Here is a 16,921-nt window from a genome sequence, read left to right as displayed (position 1 = left end):
TACAGTGTCCCTCTGGGTCCTGGGAGGCATCTGCAAAGCAGAACAGCAAACATTAATCAGAAGGGCCGGAGTGGGTGAGCATGCGGAAAGCACGGGAGCCAGGTCCTTTTTCTCTCAATGATTCCCCCAAAAGCAAAAGGGCAAATCTTTAGGTGATTCTGACAGGTCCTCCATGGGAAACCCCTTGAAGCAAGAGCCATGCTATTGAGAGTCCTTAGTAAATCCCCATTACGTAAAATGGCCCAGAACTATTCAGAAGTCTTATCAGATAGTGCTACAGACTGGATGTGTGTTCCCCCAAAATTCCTATATTGAAATTCTAACCCCTAGTGTGATAGTATTAGGAAGTGGGGCCTTTGAGAAGTGATTAGGTTATGAGGGTGGCACTCTCTTTCAGAGTGCTTTTAAAAGAGATCCTATAGAGATCCCTCATCCCTTCCACCATGTGAGGACACAGCGAGAACATGCCATCCATAAACCAGGCAGTGGGCCCTAACCAGACCCTGAATCTGCCAGCACCTTGATCTTGGACGTCCTGGCCTCCAGGACAATGAGAAATAAATTTCTGTTGTTTATGAGGTACCTGGACTATCTTTTTTTATTATAGTATCCAAATGGGGTAAAGCAGATAGTTATTTGATGTTAGTATGTGTCAAATCAGGGTGAAAAGCATGTACATGAATCAGCTTCCCATATGGATGATGAATAAGGTTCATGCACACTCTCCTCCTGCAGAAGTGGCTTTGCTGCCCCCTTACAACTCTCAGGCTATTAGACTCCATTGCTCCAAGGCATTTCCTGGTGATTGGGGAGTGGAACAGGCATTTATCTCAGGAAGGTAGAAGCAGGGAGATGCTCTATCTATATCCCATCTGCCCCATAATAAATGGTACCTCTGCCAGAATAGAAAATTGATAAAAGATTTGCCAATATTTTTTGTTTGATAGTGAAAACATGTGGGCAACTCTTTCCTAAGCTGTAGGTTCTTTGCAGGATAAGGCTTCTCAATACCTATGTGAGCCAGGGCTTTAAAAGGGAGGTTGAAGGTCTAAAGTCAAATGAAGGATGCCACCACCTCTGCCAAGATTCTGCTCAGCATTAACTGCAGGAATGTGCAGATCTGTCTCCTCTCTTGCGTGCAATAGGAGCCAATGGCATATGATGTCACCAATCCCATGGGGATCCCGGCATGCGCACAAAGTATCAAACTCATTTTGGAAAGACAGATACACTCTGGAAAGGCTGGGGTTTGGTGGATGGGGAGAAGCTATGGTAAAAAAAAAAAAAAAAAAAAAAAAAAAAATCCATTAGATATGAAAACCAGAAACTGGAATAACTACATAAGGGGAGCTTATGTGACTTCAGCACCTCCTTCCTGAGATCAGTTTTGTGAGGTTCCTAGCACACTACCTGGCCTGCCCTTGAGGGTGAAGATAGTATCTCTCTTTATCACCACTGAATCTCTAACACCTAACACAGTGCCTTCTACAGACAGGTGATCAAGAAATATTCATGAATTCACATATAGTAGGTGCTCAATAAATTTTTTTCCCTTTTTTACATTCTTAATCTCTTCTACCTCAAGAGCTTAAGCCAATTGGAAGTTCGTGTCCTATTTGCCACACAGGGCTGGTACTAAATGGACAACATGTCTCTGGAAAACACCCTCTTCTCATCTTCCATCTGTCCTCTCTTCCTCCCTCACACTCACCCTTCTTCCGATGAGAACAATAGCATAATAGCAGGCTCTTCATTACCTTCCCTTCTCTGAACACCTTGTTGATGTTGATAACATTCTCTTGAACTGGAAACTAATCTTTTCCCATATGATTCAGTCTTATCTCCATTTTTATCTCATTTTCACAACGCCAAATATAATATGTTTATCTCATTATAAACTCACTGATATCAGGAACTAGACTATACATTCTGTATAGGCTTTGTGGCACATAGCACAATGATTTATGTACTTCTGAACAAACTGCATTACTCTTCATCCCAAACTATGACCTTTCCTAGTTATACTTTATACTTTATTGCTCAATCTAGTCTTTTTCCATTACTTATGCTCCCAACTTCCAAAAGGAAAAGATGGTTTGAAATATTCATTAACCAGCATTTATCGAGAACTTATTACATATCAGAAAATATGCTAGGTGATAAAGAAGAAAAAATGTACACACACACACACACACACACACACAGAGTATAAAAGATCAGAAATGCCACAGTTTAAGTCACTTTCTCTATTGAAGCCAAGGGAGTTAGCTAACTGAGTGGCTTATCGGAAACAGCATCTGACCAGCTGCTGAACTAATGGTGTAGTCTTGGATGAGCCAAATATTCTCCCTGAGCCTCTGTTTCTTAATCCTTCATAATGTGGGGAAGACATATCCTCTCTCACATTAAGTTCCTTCTGGATAATGAGAAGTACCAAAGCTTATGTAATTAGATCCTATGGTAGAGAATAAATATACTGTAGCTATTGGCATAAGAATGAGAACCATGAGGTTGAAATAGGGTAACATTTAAACTGCATGTAACAGCAACTACATTTAAGTTCACATCAACTGACTACATACTCAGAGACTCTAGCAGTAACAGACATTCAATGAATGACCTATACTCAGAGTCTCACACATGAATCTAGTTGGGTAGGGAATATCTATTCAAAATCAAGAGCCAACAATAGGAGATGATACATTGTTCATGTTCTTGGTTTTTCTGAACTCACTGCTTGCATGGGACCTAAGTATAAGCTGCTTGCATAGTCAGTATAAGCTGGAGGAGAAGGTAAAGGATGTAAAGAGGGTCTCTTTTTTCCAACTGATGGGAGAATTCAAAAATTTTCTAAGGAGAATGAAAGAAATAATCCAAGAGGGAAGACAGAGTGACAAAAATTACAATGAACAAAGTTGAAGAATATGATTCAGAACTTTATGCACAATAATGCCAAGTGATGAGGAAGCTGGGAAGAAAAATAAGACAAAGAGGAGAAAAAGGAGAATCCCAAACCGTACAACTAAAACTAATAAAAAGAACTAGACTCTTTTCAGAGAAGGTAAATTGGGCTTTGTGACAAGAAAGCTGTATCTCCAGGATGCAAAGGTTCAAGGAGCTTAATACAGCTGCAGTGGGAAGAGAAAAGTGATGATGAGTGACTCTCTGCCAAGAAAACAAGGGGATTTACTGAAAGACCTTGGAATGCTTCGTGCAGAAAAAAGAAAGCTACACTGGGACTCGATGATGGTCTTCAAATATGTGATGCCCTATTCTGAAATCGAAGGTTTCAGATCATACAACAGAACTCCAGTCATGACTGAGGAAGTTACAGGGAGGCAGATTTTTATCAAAAATAAGAGGGAACACCCTAAAAATTAGAGCCATCCAAAAATGGGCTGTGCTTCTTTGTGAGGTTGTGAGCTCTCCACTACTGGAAATATTCAAGTAGAGGCTGACTAATCATCTTATTTGTGAGGCTGTAAGGAAGATCCTTCTTCACATAGGATGTTGGTTTAGACAAATTTTTAGATCCCTTTCAGTTTTAATAATCTATGTGTCTGTTCCCCAGAGTACGAAAGCAGGGTAACTTGACATCAGCCTGACACAGAAAGCAAATGGATACTCATGAGCTGAAAGAGCTACCTTATTCATACTGATACAGAGTCAAAGCCTTACGTGGCAATAGTTTATGGCCAAGAGCCATATGACTTGTAAGCATATGAACACTCCCACAAGACCATACCACCTACACATGTAAATACCAGAGCTGATCATTGTTACCTTCCATTTACTGCAAATGCCATCTGGCCCAGATTCTGTGGCAAAACTTGTGTATCAGGCTATCCTCTACTACAACTGAATTGTTTAAACCAACTTTGAGCTTCAGAAGTAAGGTCTGGAGGACAAAATTAATCACTTTTCCAAGGGAATCAGGTCAACCTATTTAATACCACTTAATAGTTGTAAAGAATGATTCCATCTACTACGGTCAGCTATAAAAAGTGTTTTAACCTACAAACATACATTAGTAAATTACCTCTGGTTTTGTTGTTTTTTTTTTTTCAGTTCTTCTTCCCATGCCCAGATCTCCCCAAGTCCTAAATTATTTATCAGGGTCTTGAATGCCATTGAAATATATACCAACACTGCTCAATGTTTCTCCTGAGCACCTGCTGAACGTGGTAAAGTTTCATTTCACCACAACACATGTAGAAGACAGAATGCAAAAAGGAAAACACTGGTTTAATCACACAGCATATAGTTTTCTTTTCTGTCTCAACCAGTAGCTATAAATGGTTTTAAGACATGAACTATGCCATTCTCATAGTGCCCTGTAAGTGATTAATGACTCTGAGTAACAGCTCATAGAGGCATCTTCTCAATAATACCTCCTCCAAAGTCTTGCTGTGACCCCATATCCCAATAGTAGAGTAAGAGATTCTCATTGCTTCCAAAATTTTGGTTACAATGTATGCTTTAACATGTGCAGCAAAAGGATGACCCAGCCCCAGCATGCTCATGTTTCTATGCAAACACCTCCTCTTGTGTAGAGGTCTGCAAGTACATCAGATTTCCAAGCCTGAAATCATGTGCTAAAAATGCTGAAGGCTCAGCACTCTTCATACTATGCTGGAGTTTCAAAGTCTTGGCTGCCTGAGAATAAAGTATTCCCCCGAGTGTGAATCTTCAATATGGCATGCAAATGAGTTGCATGATGTCCTTGACCTAGCTCCTTGAAAAGGGATGTGGCATACAAAACTGAGTGTCTGGGTCATAGTCATGGGGTCCACAACAGCCCAATAGACATTGCACTCACAAGGTCCTGAGCCTGGCTAGGATCCAGGGCTGATAAGGAGCACATTTACCCCAAATAGCATAAGATGGTGTTGCCAGTAGAAGCCATCAGGTGAGGGGTGGGAAAGTCATATGGTTAGAATCCTGCAATATTGAAAAGAAGAAACAGTGAAAGATAGGGTCAGGGCAAAGTCATAGTCACGGCAAATGTGCTAGACATCCACCTCTGTGTGGTCCATTGCAGTTTAAAGAAGCTCTCTCATGAGTAACCACCTGTTTGAAAATAGAATTGCAGATGCTTTGTTCGAAAACAGAGTTGCAGATGCTTATGATTATAGTTAGGGCATGTGTGGGAAATCCCTTTCCTAACAAATTGAGCTACATATCAACCTAGGACGAGGTGACAATAGAAGCTAATTAGCAGGAAAAGATCTTTCTGAGTGTTATCTAAACTATTTATTTGTGAATCCAAAAATCTCAGTGTTTATGTCTAAGAATTTTACTGTAGAACTTTGCATCTTATTGTTATATCTGTGTGTTTTAAAACTAAAACTGGGTTTTCACTCACATAAAATTGATGGCATATTCAGAAATAATGACTGAGTCTTATAAAAAGGAGATAAAAGTGAGCTTAAGAGAAGTTGAATTCATTGATTACATTTTGCTTTTATTTTTTCATGCTTTGAGTGGAACAAACCAAGAAGCAGAGCATATCATAACTGTATCCAACCACCTGCTGGACAGTGTGTAGGAACCATATTGCACAACCACGTTTAGCCTCAAGCTGTCTTCCAACAACACTCCGTACTCTTCAAAACCAATGTTCATGACACTCAGCAATCTCAAGTGGGAACAACGTCCAGAGACCATTTTTCACAGAAATTTGGATTCACAGTGCAAGACAAGGTAAGTGCTATTCCTTAAACAGGTGATATTTGGAAGTAGAAGTGTCCAGAGACAATGCAGAATTGGTAAAAGGAGATATAAATGGATGCAAGTAGAGTGAACATAGATTCTTTAGAGGATATTATTAAGCCATTGTGGCCTAGCAAGGAAAGTGTTTAGATTTATAAAGCTAACAAGGTAAGTTTCAATTCATCTCTGCACATGGTTTTTCAGAAGGCATGGAGAAATTCAAATGTCTCTTATCTGTTCTCAAAATCTCCTCGCCCTTTCCCCATATTCACAGGCATCAGGGAGCACTGGTATAAGTTAGAAGCCTATGCCAGCCTTCTTCTGAATTCCCTGTCATGGGAGCTCCCCATTGCAGACAATCTTGGTTAAATAGGCATAAGTCCCAGAGAATATCCTTATAGTACAGACAATCCCAAAAGGATTACAGATTATAAAGCTCCTCACTATATGAGTCAAACAGTGTAATTTTGGGCTAGGGAAGGCATGTTGATCTTCATTCCTTTTCTTCAAAAACCCCCAGGACAGGGCTTTAGGAATAAAGCGCATTAGTATGAGGCTATGAACTATGGGAGAAGGCCCCCAAAGCTAGCAATGGGAATGACTGGGGAGAATCCTCCGAACAGCCCCTCAGACTGCTGCATAGTTCTAGAGGAGAATGGTAAATTACAAAGTGCCTACAAGCCTCCCACTGGCCAGCTTCTGCTGGTAGGAACATTCCTAATGCAGCCTTCTCCCAGCCCCGAGGATGCTTGAGCCACGCCCACCTATACACAGCAGGAGTTAGGAGAGAGGCAGGCAGAGGATAGCGCAACCCTAATCATAGTGCTAGGTTTCAACCCAGCTTGAGAAGGAAACTATTCCCCCGATTCCCCTGAAAAATATTCACCATGGCACATCCAGAAGTAAAAATAAAGGAGAAGGGAGAGTGTAGAAAATATATTGTCTGTAACGGGCAGGCCTGGAAGTGGCAGCGAGATAAGACGCCTGAAATGAACGCAGATCATGCCTCCCTGGTGCTTTGGATGCCTGGACTGAGTACAGACCATGCCTCCCTCATGCTTTGAACAGCCCCAAATGTGCGTACAGCAAGGGGCTAACCGACTCTGTAAGGAGGGTGTCTACCTGAACAGCTTCTGAATTCAGAACTGAATCCCTTGACTGTTCTGCTTGGACACAGTATCCCACAGAGCATTGCCATTTGTCTGATCTTACTCCCTTCTCAACTATCCCACCTTCTCTGTTTTCCCTTCAGTCAGCTTTCTATGTTCAATTTCATTCAGCAAAGTGTTCTAAGACAGTTCTACTGCAGATAGACAAGCAGATAAACTGCAGATATTAGTGACCAACAGATTAGCAGATTCTCTTCTCGGTCTCATTGAGGATTTATTTAATTGGCAGTTGCTGTCTTCAGTGTTAATAGCTATAGATTTTTAGGGTTAGAAATGGAGAACTCTAGCCCATCTACTTCTACTATCACTCCACCAACAACACTAACAAGCAGTATAGCTCAGCGGTTGAGCCACAGGCTCTAGAATGAGGGTGCCTGGCTTTAAATCTAAGCGCTGACCTTTACCAAATGTGTGAGTTTAAGCAAGTTCCTTAACACTGAAGCTTCAGTTTTCTCGTAGAAAAACAGGATCCTTTCCAAGAGGACCATCGTGAGGAGTAATCATGAGGAGTCAATGAGTTAATACCTAGAAACAGTGCTTGGCATCAAGTCTTAGCTTTTATTGTTACAACTGGAGCTGTTTAAACAACTGGAGCTGATCTCATTTCATAGTAAATGTATTTTGACTCTCCCTAGTACACAACTAGGCCTCATACATATTAAATAATCATGACATTACAACACTTTGGCAGCAAAAACAAATACACCCAAAGCAAACAAAAAACCCATCTCCTTTGCTGTAATAAGAAACAGTCCAGGTTAGCATGCAAAATTGTCAGGTTCAATCTCATATTGGAACGTGTTTCTCTAAGGAGGTCTAACCCCACATTTGCTGGGATACTTCAGTTTTCAGCAAATGACTATGTGAGACTTTGCAGTTTCAAGTTTTCTTTGCCATGAGGTTCTTATGACTCAGATTTTATGACCCACCCAAGAGACCACTTGGACTCCAATAGTTGAGGTGCTCTGTACACTCCTGCGGTGACAATCCTTATTTTTTTAAGAGTCTCTTAAAATGGAGTCATATTAAAATCTTAAGATGGAGTTACATCTCTTCTAAGAAACATGCACTCTAACAAATAGTCTTTATCCATTAATTCTATGAAGTTCAATAAAAAGACTAACAGAGAAAAAGTTGTTTAAATGAGTATGTTATTACTTTCCTACTGAGCTCTCCCCAATAAGATCATGATTAGACTCGAGGTACATGTACCCCCACCAACTCCCACCCCTACCCAGAATGAGAAAGCGGAATTCAGCAAAAAGAGGCATGGAGGCCCACGGAGAGGGTTCTGGTTGAATCTCTTGTATAATGGAAATCTCAGCAGAGAAGTGGAGATTCTGGGCAGCTAAGTACAGGAACCCAGGCCCAACAATTGGGAAGTACATTCTGGAACCTCAAACAGAGGATTAGCACAGTCAGACAAGTGGGGGCTTTCCAGCCCAGGGGAAGCTTGTGTCTGGGCAGACAGCGGGGGCAGGGAAGAAGGCTGGGAGGCACAAGCTGCCTCTGATTTCAGCAGGAAGAGTTGGGCAAACAGCAAGGGTATGGGGTGGAGAGAAGGGAGGAAAGGGGCCTCTCTTACTAAAGCAGTGGTTTGGGCTCCAACCAGGAGGGTGTAGCTGTCAGTTGCATTTGGAGCTGGGGATTGGTGAGGTGCTGGTCCAGCAATCGCCTCCATCAAATGTGCATCCAATCAGTGTCATTTTTCAAGCCCTCACTCAGCTTAGGCCAAGGAGGCAGCAATGAAAGCCAGAGGCTCAAGCTGAAACAGGCAGGAGCCTAGAGCTCATGAAATATGACACCCAGAGAGGGAAACCGAAGGGAAAGAGTCACAGCCAAACAAACACACCCTCAGCCAGAGCTGGAGCCCAGAGGCCCGAGAGGGGGGCCCTGGCCTTTCAGGGGGAGATGGCCAGCTGTTACTGCTCTCCTCCTTTCCAGGGTCACAATTCCCACAGAAAGGGAAGGCTCTTTTTGCTCAGAGCGTGCACACTTGCCACATCCACCATTTAGAGAGGATCTATGAACCCTTGTTTGGTGAAACTTTTAGTGTTATTTGGTTTAAAAGGAAAAGAAACATTTAAAACATTTCAATGTCTTCTGTCGGTCAGAAGCTATGCTGAACCCATGAAATTTACTATCACTTCTCTCCTACCTTTTAACCAATACTGGAATATAGTGGATGGGTTATGTCATGGATAATCCACAGCAATAGATAACATTTAGCTCTAGAATGAGTTCGTTGATTTGCTTTTCAATACATAAGCCAGTAGAACCCAGTCATTAGTAGCCTTGCACATTTTGAGTTGGAGGAACTGAGTTCATAGCTCAGCACTACCTCTGACCCGCTATATGACCTAGGGCAAATCACTCAACCTCTCTGAGCCTTAATTTTTCTCATCCATTAAATGGGAATGATGGTAACAATCCCATATAACTGTTATTACAATTAAATAAAATTGCCTATTTAAAGCAGTTATTATAGTGCCTGGCATATAGCAAGTACTCAGTAAATAGTGGCTATGAGTGTATCTGAGGGCTCAAACATTTATAATTCTCCAAATAATCTGTTAAAAGAATTTTTAAAAGCCCATTTGAGAGATATTGACACAGTGCTCCACATCCCCATTTCAAGTCCCTGCTCAGCTTTCTTCTAATGCTCATGCCCAGCAGGGATCAATAGCATCACTCCTCACACCGATGGTACAAAGCATCACCTTAAAAATTGCAGCTTTCTGCCTGGGCACAATGGCTCACACCTGTAATCCCAGCACTTTGGGAGGCGGAGGCAGGTGGATCACTTGAGCTCAGGAGTTTGAGACCAGCCTGGCCAACATGGTGAATCCCCATCTCTACTAAAAATACAAAAATTAGCCGGTGTAGTGGCGCATGCCTGTGATCCCAGCTACTTGGGTGATTGAGGCACAAGAATTGCTTGAACCTGGGAGGCGGAGGCTACAATGAGCCAAGATTGCACCACTGCACTCTAGCCTGGGCAACAGAGCTAGACTCCACCTCAACAAAAAAAAAAGAAAAAAGAGCTGCTTTCTTTTCTGGCTTGTCTCACCAGCTTTCCCATCATGTTAAAAGTTTTCGTGTCTATATGAAGGGACTGTAATAAATTGTAAAGAATGTCCACCTAGCATGTCAAAAACTTGACAAAATTAATAAAGTTGAATTCAAAATGGTTTTTTTAGCAATTAAGTCCAAGTTCTAGAATTAAGTCACAATAATGATATCGCTCCATAGCCAAAGCAAAATATCTGGATTTCGACATTTGAATATTTTTCACAGATACATTCAAAATTCTCTGAACAAAAATTTTACATGTGATTGAGTCAAATAAGGTGGTATTAAAATTTGAAAGATAATGTTTATGTGTTTGAAAAATTATGGAACACAAAATCACCAGGAAAAAAAAAAAAACTCAAACACAAAGCTAGGCTGCTTTTTTATGAATTGATGAATAATGTTTTGACTGAAAGATATTTCTATGAGTTATTAATAAAAATACTTCTAGATTTTTGACATATCACAGAAATGTAGCTCAACATGCATTCTTTTTTAATATTTATTGAGAAATTTCTAAACATCAGGAACTTTGCTAAGCACTACAAATAAGTAACACAGTTACTTCCCACGTGTATCTTAGAGTTTCAGGGGAGGCTTGAAAAAAGAAAACTCAATGACAGAATGATATGACAGGGCAATGATAGGAGAATACAGGGACCTGGCCAAGGTTTAAGGGGCAGGAACATCTTCCCAGACTAAACAACATCTAAGCTGAGACCTAAGGGATGTACAAAACATAAAATGAGGAGGTGGGGGAAAGAACTCCACAGGTAGAGGCACCCTCATGAAGAAAAACCCAGAGACTAAAGGGTCTTTCCTCAGAGGGAATGTGGGAAATGTGGAATCGCCTTGGTGTGGCTCAAGCACGGAGTGTGCGGCAAATCAGAAAGATATGAGACCAGTGAGGAAAGCCAAAACCTTGTAGGGCATTTACTCTGAGAGCAAAGCAGAGCCACTGGAGGGCTTTTAGGCAGAGAAGTGGCATATCCAGTGAGTGACTTAAAACCAGAAGAGAAAAAAATGGAAACGAGAAGGCAGAGTCAAAAAACTATTGCCCAAATAGGCAACAATGGAGGGGATGGAGACAAACCAGGAGTTCGAGGACATCCTGGCCAACATGGTGAAACTCCATCTCTACTAAAAATACAAAAATTAGCTGGGCGTGGTGGCACGTGCCTGTAATCCCAGCTACTCGGGAGGCTGAGGCAGGAGAAGCGCTTGAGCCTGGGAGGCAGAGGTTGCAAACTATGAGAGATTTAGCTATGAAATCAAATGGATCATGACTTGATTCAAATATGAGGGTGAAGAAGAGAGAGAGAAGCCAAGAATGATGCTGAGTTTCTTGCTTCGGAGGCCAAGCATCCCAATGCAGGGCCTTTGTGCTTACTGCCCTCTCTGCCTGGAATGTTCTTCACATACCTCTCAGGCTCCCTTACTCACTTCATCCAGGCTCTGGCTCCAAGGTTGCCTGGTCAGAGGTCCTCTTCAACCACCCCATATAAAACGATACCTAGTCAGTGCCCAAACCGTCAGCCCAGCTCCATTATTCTTTATCCTCTTATCCCCTAATACCACTTTAGAGTATTTCTTATCCCCTAACTTGTTACATATTTTTCTGTTCAATGACCTTGCTGTCCCCTTGAGAATGCAAGCTCCATGAAAAGGGCAATTGTTTCTATTTTGTTTCACTCTCAGTACCTAAAATAGATCCCAGCACATTGTCATTCTCAATATGTCTTTGTTTGATGAATAAACTCATAAAGATAGAAAACGTCAAAAGAAAAAACACAAAGGCGGTCCAGAAACACTCCCTCATTTTCCAACACTAGTTCTAACACTTTCATTCAGAAGCAGAAAAGTGCACAAATCACACATGTAAAGCTCAATGACAAAGTGAACATACTTGTGTGATCACCACTCAGGGACAGAAATATAACATCCTCAGCAACTCAGAAGCCTCCAACACAGCCCTCCCAGTCACTAACCTCTTGCTCTTCCCCAAAGGTATCAGGTAAACTGATGTCTAACCTCATAGAGTTTTGTCTGTTTTTGAACTTTATATAAATATAATAACTCCATTTTGTCTTCTTTTGTGTTTGGCCCCTTTCACTCAAAATTAGGTTTATGAGGTTCATCCATGTAGTTCTATGGAGCAATATGTCATGCTTTTTCATAGTTTAATAAGATTCCACTTTACAAATAGCCTATAATTTATTTTTTACTGTTGATGAACATCTGGGTATTTCCAATTTGGAGCCATAACTAATGATGCTGTATAAACATTCCAGTACATACTTTTAGGTAAACATATAGATATACATTTTCATTGGATTATAGCTAGGATATTAATTCTGGGTTATAGAGTATGCAAATGTTCCATTTTAATAAAAATTGCCAAAATGTTTTTCAAATAGGTTATACCACATTTGATTCTTACCAGCAGTATACGTTATTTCCCACTGTTTCAAGTCTTCGACAATGCTTGGTAATACAAGTCTATTTGGTTTCAGCCACTTTGGTGGGTATGTAGTGGCATCACATTTCCCTAGTGACTGAGGTAAAGGTACAGTGAAGGCAAACTTCTTTTCATGTCATTTGGATATCCATTCTTGTGAAGTTCCTGTTCTGGTCTCCTGCCCCTTCTCCTGTCTTTTTCTTATTGATTTGTGAGAGGTCCTTACATGTCTTGAATGCAAATCCTCGATTGGTCATAAGTGCTCCAAATAGTTCCTCTGACTCCATTGTTTGCCTTTTCCTTTCTTAACAGTGACTGTTGATAAACACAAATTCTTCACTTTAATGGAATCCATGTGATCAATCTTTCCCTTTCTGTTAGTGTTTTCTGTGGCTTGGAGCTGTTGTAGGAAGCATTCATAAAGAAGGATGAGTACAGCAGGGAAACGGAGGTGGAGGGAAGGCACTTTCCAAAGAGGGGTGTGGTGGGATGGTGTCACCCAAGGCAGGGACGTGCTCTCAAGATTGAAAACACTGGACTGCACTCACTAGAGCAGAAGGTTTGTGTTAGTAAATGTGGGAGAAAGCTTAGCCAGGTAAGGTGAGGCTAGACTGCACGGGACCTTAAGGCAGGCCAAGGCATTTCCCCATGACCTGAAGGCACTGAAGATGCTCTGAAGGTCCCTGTCTCCACCTACCTATAGGCCTTGTCTGTCTTTTTTTGCAGGCTACCATGTGGATATGCCCACCATGGAATTGAACCAGTGTCCCTTGTGATACCTTTCTACCTTCTACATACTTCTATTTCTGTCTTTATCAGACTGCATGGCAATTTATGTATGTTCCAATCTAAACTGACAACTTCAAAAGTAGATATTAGCAGCAGAATGCAAGATCAATTTGTACAGGCTCATAAGAGCTGATTATTAAATTTTCAGGGCTTCTGTAAGCCAATTGACATGATGTTGGTAGCTTGAAATCAAACATGGCAAGAGTATTTACTCGATGGAAATCAGCAAAAGCTACAAATCAGGGCATCGCCTCCCACAGAGCCAGTTGTACTTGCCAGGACATCACTAGACACTGGTCTTATTCAACTCTATATTCCTGTCACCAAGCACAGCGTTTGCCTCACTGTTTGTTGAATTAAATTTCATTTTTTTCACAACACTTATCACTCCTTTTAGGACTCCACATAAATAAATTCTTTGAACAATCATTATGAGAATCCTGCTCTCTGCTCCTTCAGTACACCCAGCCAGTAGGTCGCATTCCTTCGTTATGCACAGCGAGGCCATCCTTGAGAGTTTTCAAGGGCATTTGTGAGGCAATTAGAGAACACTAGGCAATGCACAATTAAGGGCAAGGTAGGGTGTTGGAGTGCCCAATCCTTTCAGAGCCCAGTCTTAAAGAGATCTTTACAACCTGGCTGGTGCTCCTAAGAGGTCTGTGAAGCATCCTTTCTCATGAGAATCTCAGAGTAATAGCAGCCCAGGCACTTCCTAGAGCCAAAAGCTCATCGAACTTACGAGGCCACTAAAGGAGCAGCCTGTGGGCCCGCTGGGTTAGACACAAGGCATGTCCCTTGTTGTTCCCTCCGAAAACAGGATGGGGAAATGTCAGTTGGTGAGAGAGCTCGTGACTCACGACCATACCCTTGGGGGGAAAGAGGTTTTCAGTAAAAGGAATGAGTAAAGTTTTATCTGCCACACAAACCCAAGAGCCAAAACTTGGTGAAAGAATGAATATAAATTAAATAGACACAACTCTGGCATTTCAAAGCAATTAAAAAACATAACTGTAGATCTGTTTTTAGAGCAAGAATACTGTTCCACTGAATCTTAACCAAAAGAATGCCCAGGGTTCAGGGGGCCAGCGCAGGAGAATCTCCTCAGGAACAGGCATGAGGGTTTGTGTGATTCAAACAAAAATTACTCACTATTATAATTGCTTTAATTTATTTTTAGTCATGGTTATTTACTCACTTAGAAATTTCAAATAACTTTAGGGAAGGCAAAACTTTTTATGTTTATAAAAATATGTGTGGGTTTTCTAAAGGATGAGAAACATTCATATATTTTAATTCTCATCTTTTACACATAAGGAAACTGAAAATCCATCTGTAAACTCTACAAAGACATTGAGGAAATCTGTCTTATCACCCGTTATGTGTCTAGTACTAACAATGTCTAGCACACAGTAGGTATGCTGGAAAGAGCTGCTGAATGAATCAGTAAATAAACAAACGAGAACCCGAGAGGAGATATGACTTGGCCAGTGTCACACATGTTGACATTTTGGCAGAGCTGGCATGAGTATCCTGTAACCCCCAAACCAGTGAGCTTTCCACCCTAGAGGAGTAGTTAATTAAGAACATGCACTCTGGAGCCAGACTGCCTGGGTTTCTATGCCAGCCCCACCACCTGCTAGCTTTGTGACTATGAGTAGATTATGTAACATTCATGAACCTCATTTCCTTCTTCCATAAAATGGGAACAATCACAGTCCTGCTTCCAGAAAGCAATTACAAGCATAAAGTGAGGAAACACATGTAAAGTATTTAGAAAGTGCCCAGCTGTCAGGATGTGCTCAATACACAAAGGTCACAAATGATAGGACAAGACTAAATGAAGTAGTTCCTAATGGCTCAGCATTCTGCTTTTTTTTTTTTTTCCTTATTTTTTTTGACAGAGTCTTGTTCTGTCACCCAGGCTATAATGCAGTGTCATGATCTCAGCTTACTGCAATCTCTGCCTCCTGGGTTCAAGAGATCCTCCCAACTCAGCCTCCCAAGTAGCTAGGATTACAGGCATGCGCCACCATGCCAGGCTAATTTGTTTTTGTTTTTGTTTTTGTTTGTATTTTTAGTAGAGATGGGGTTTCACTATGTTGGCCAGGCTGGTCTCAAACTCCTGGCCTCAAGTGATCTGCCTGCCTCGGCCTCCCAAAGTGCTGGGATTACAGACGTGAGCCACGGCACCCAACCAGCATTCTGTCTTCCATGTTCTTGGTAAGCCCTTTGAAAAATTAACCTAAGACAAAACCTTGATGCCTTCTTTTTAAATGACAATTTACATTTTTTCCAGCAGCCCATCAATTTAAAGTAAACCCAAAGACTAACAAAAAAAATAAGTGAGACCAACAAGACAGTCTTTGAGGAAAGTTCTACTTTACTCTCCACTTTATCCCCTAAAAAGCCTGGCAGGGGACAGGTAAGGTAGCTTGGTGGTCATGAGCACGGACTTTAGGCCTTAACTGCCGAGGTTTAAATCTTAATTTCTCTACTGGTTTTCATGTATGACCTTGGGCAAATTATCTTCTCTGTTGGTGCTAATGCTTCTTCAGTTATAAAATGAGCTTAATAACTGCCCTTACCATGTGTAGGGGTGTGGTGAGGACTAGCCAATGCCTGGCACTTTCTTGGAGACACAGGTATTAACCATCACCTCACACAATAGACATTCATGTGACATCACGTGTTTCCAAAATTTCAGCTGCATGACAGAGTGCTGTTGTCTCACCATTGGCTATCCTTGAAGACTATGTTGCACCTGGCACCTGAACCACAGTCCAGATCCACAGTGCAGCATGACACTAGCCTGCAGAGATGCGCAAATCATATCTAAAGCCAGCACTGATCACTGGAACCAAGCTCCATGTCAACCAGCCTGAGTTAAAGAACCTAAGTCACACAACAAAAGTGTGCACAATTTTCCCGCAGAACATCATGAGGGGACCAAGGGCCCTGAGGCTTCATCATCAGTGAAAACAGAGCACCAGGGTACGAGCTCCCTGACAAGGGTCTCAGGAAGGCCGGCCCCACAGCCAGAACCGACCAAGCTGTGACTGGCAGGTGCCAAGGGGCACACTGGGAGCTGAGCACTCTCAGGTACTTCTCTACTTCTTGGTACTTTCCTGGACCTTCTCCAGCCCGTTTCCTGGCAGAAGCATAGCTAAGTTCAACCCAGGCCAGCTTGTGGATTATCACGTCTCCTGAAGCTCCACAGACACCCCTCCTCCGTGCATTACGGCAGTCTTATTTATGGGTGAATTCATAACCCACACACAGTTGAATTTTTAATAGAGACATGTATAAATGTTCTTCAATTAGTAGAGCTTAAAACCAATAAACGTGTAGATTTTATAGAGTCAGTGTAGTGCTGTGGTTAAGAGCTTAGCCTTGAGTGAGGTGCTGCTCGAGTTCAAATCCTGACTGAACCACTTATTTACTTGGGGTGAAACACTTAACATCTCTGTGCCTCAGTTGTCATATTGGTAAAATATAAACATTATATCGACCACATAGTTTCCATGACAGGAAGTAGAGTTAACCTGTGTAAAACATGTGGGAATTACCCAGAAAATAGCAGGCACGCAGCACAGGCTAGCTACGATTAGTATACCACTTATACTGGGTGGTACAGATATCGGTGCAAATGAAGAGAAAGGAGCCATAGAGAAGTCTCACATTGAACCAAATACGAGGTTGTGTCCTTGTATGTGCTGTGCTT

General features: G+C 41.6%; 1 protein-coding gene across 7 annotated transcripts in view; it reads right to left on the bottom strand.

Moving 5' to 3' along the window:
• The window catches only part of DDR2 (discoidin domain receptor tyrosine kinase 2), a 164,600-nt gene that overhangs the window by 78,051 nt on the left and 69,628 nt on the right, over positions 1–16,921 (bottom strand). Inside the window, exon 1 of one of the 7 annotated variants that reach the window (XM_031654941.1) lies at positions 8,467–9,673. The exons of the other annotated variants lie outside the window; for them this stretch is intronic. Coding sequence (XP_031510801.1) covers positions 8,467–8,562 — 96 coding nt within the window. The 5' untranslated portion in view covers positions 8,563–9,673. Of the gene's footprint in view, positions 1–8,466; positions 9,674–16,921 lie in introns of those variants that run through there. 7 annotated transcript variants of the gene reach the window in all.

The sequence above is a fragment of the Papio anubis genome, chromosome 1 (genome assembly GCF_008728515.1).
Source record: "Papio anubis isolate 15944 chromosome 1, Panubis1.0, whole genome shotgun sequence".
NCBI lineage: Eukaryota > Metazoa > Chordata > Mammalia > Primates > Cercopithecidae > Papio > Papio anubis.
This window is presented reverse-complemented; position numbering and strand designations above follow the sequence as displayed.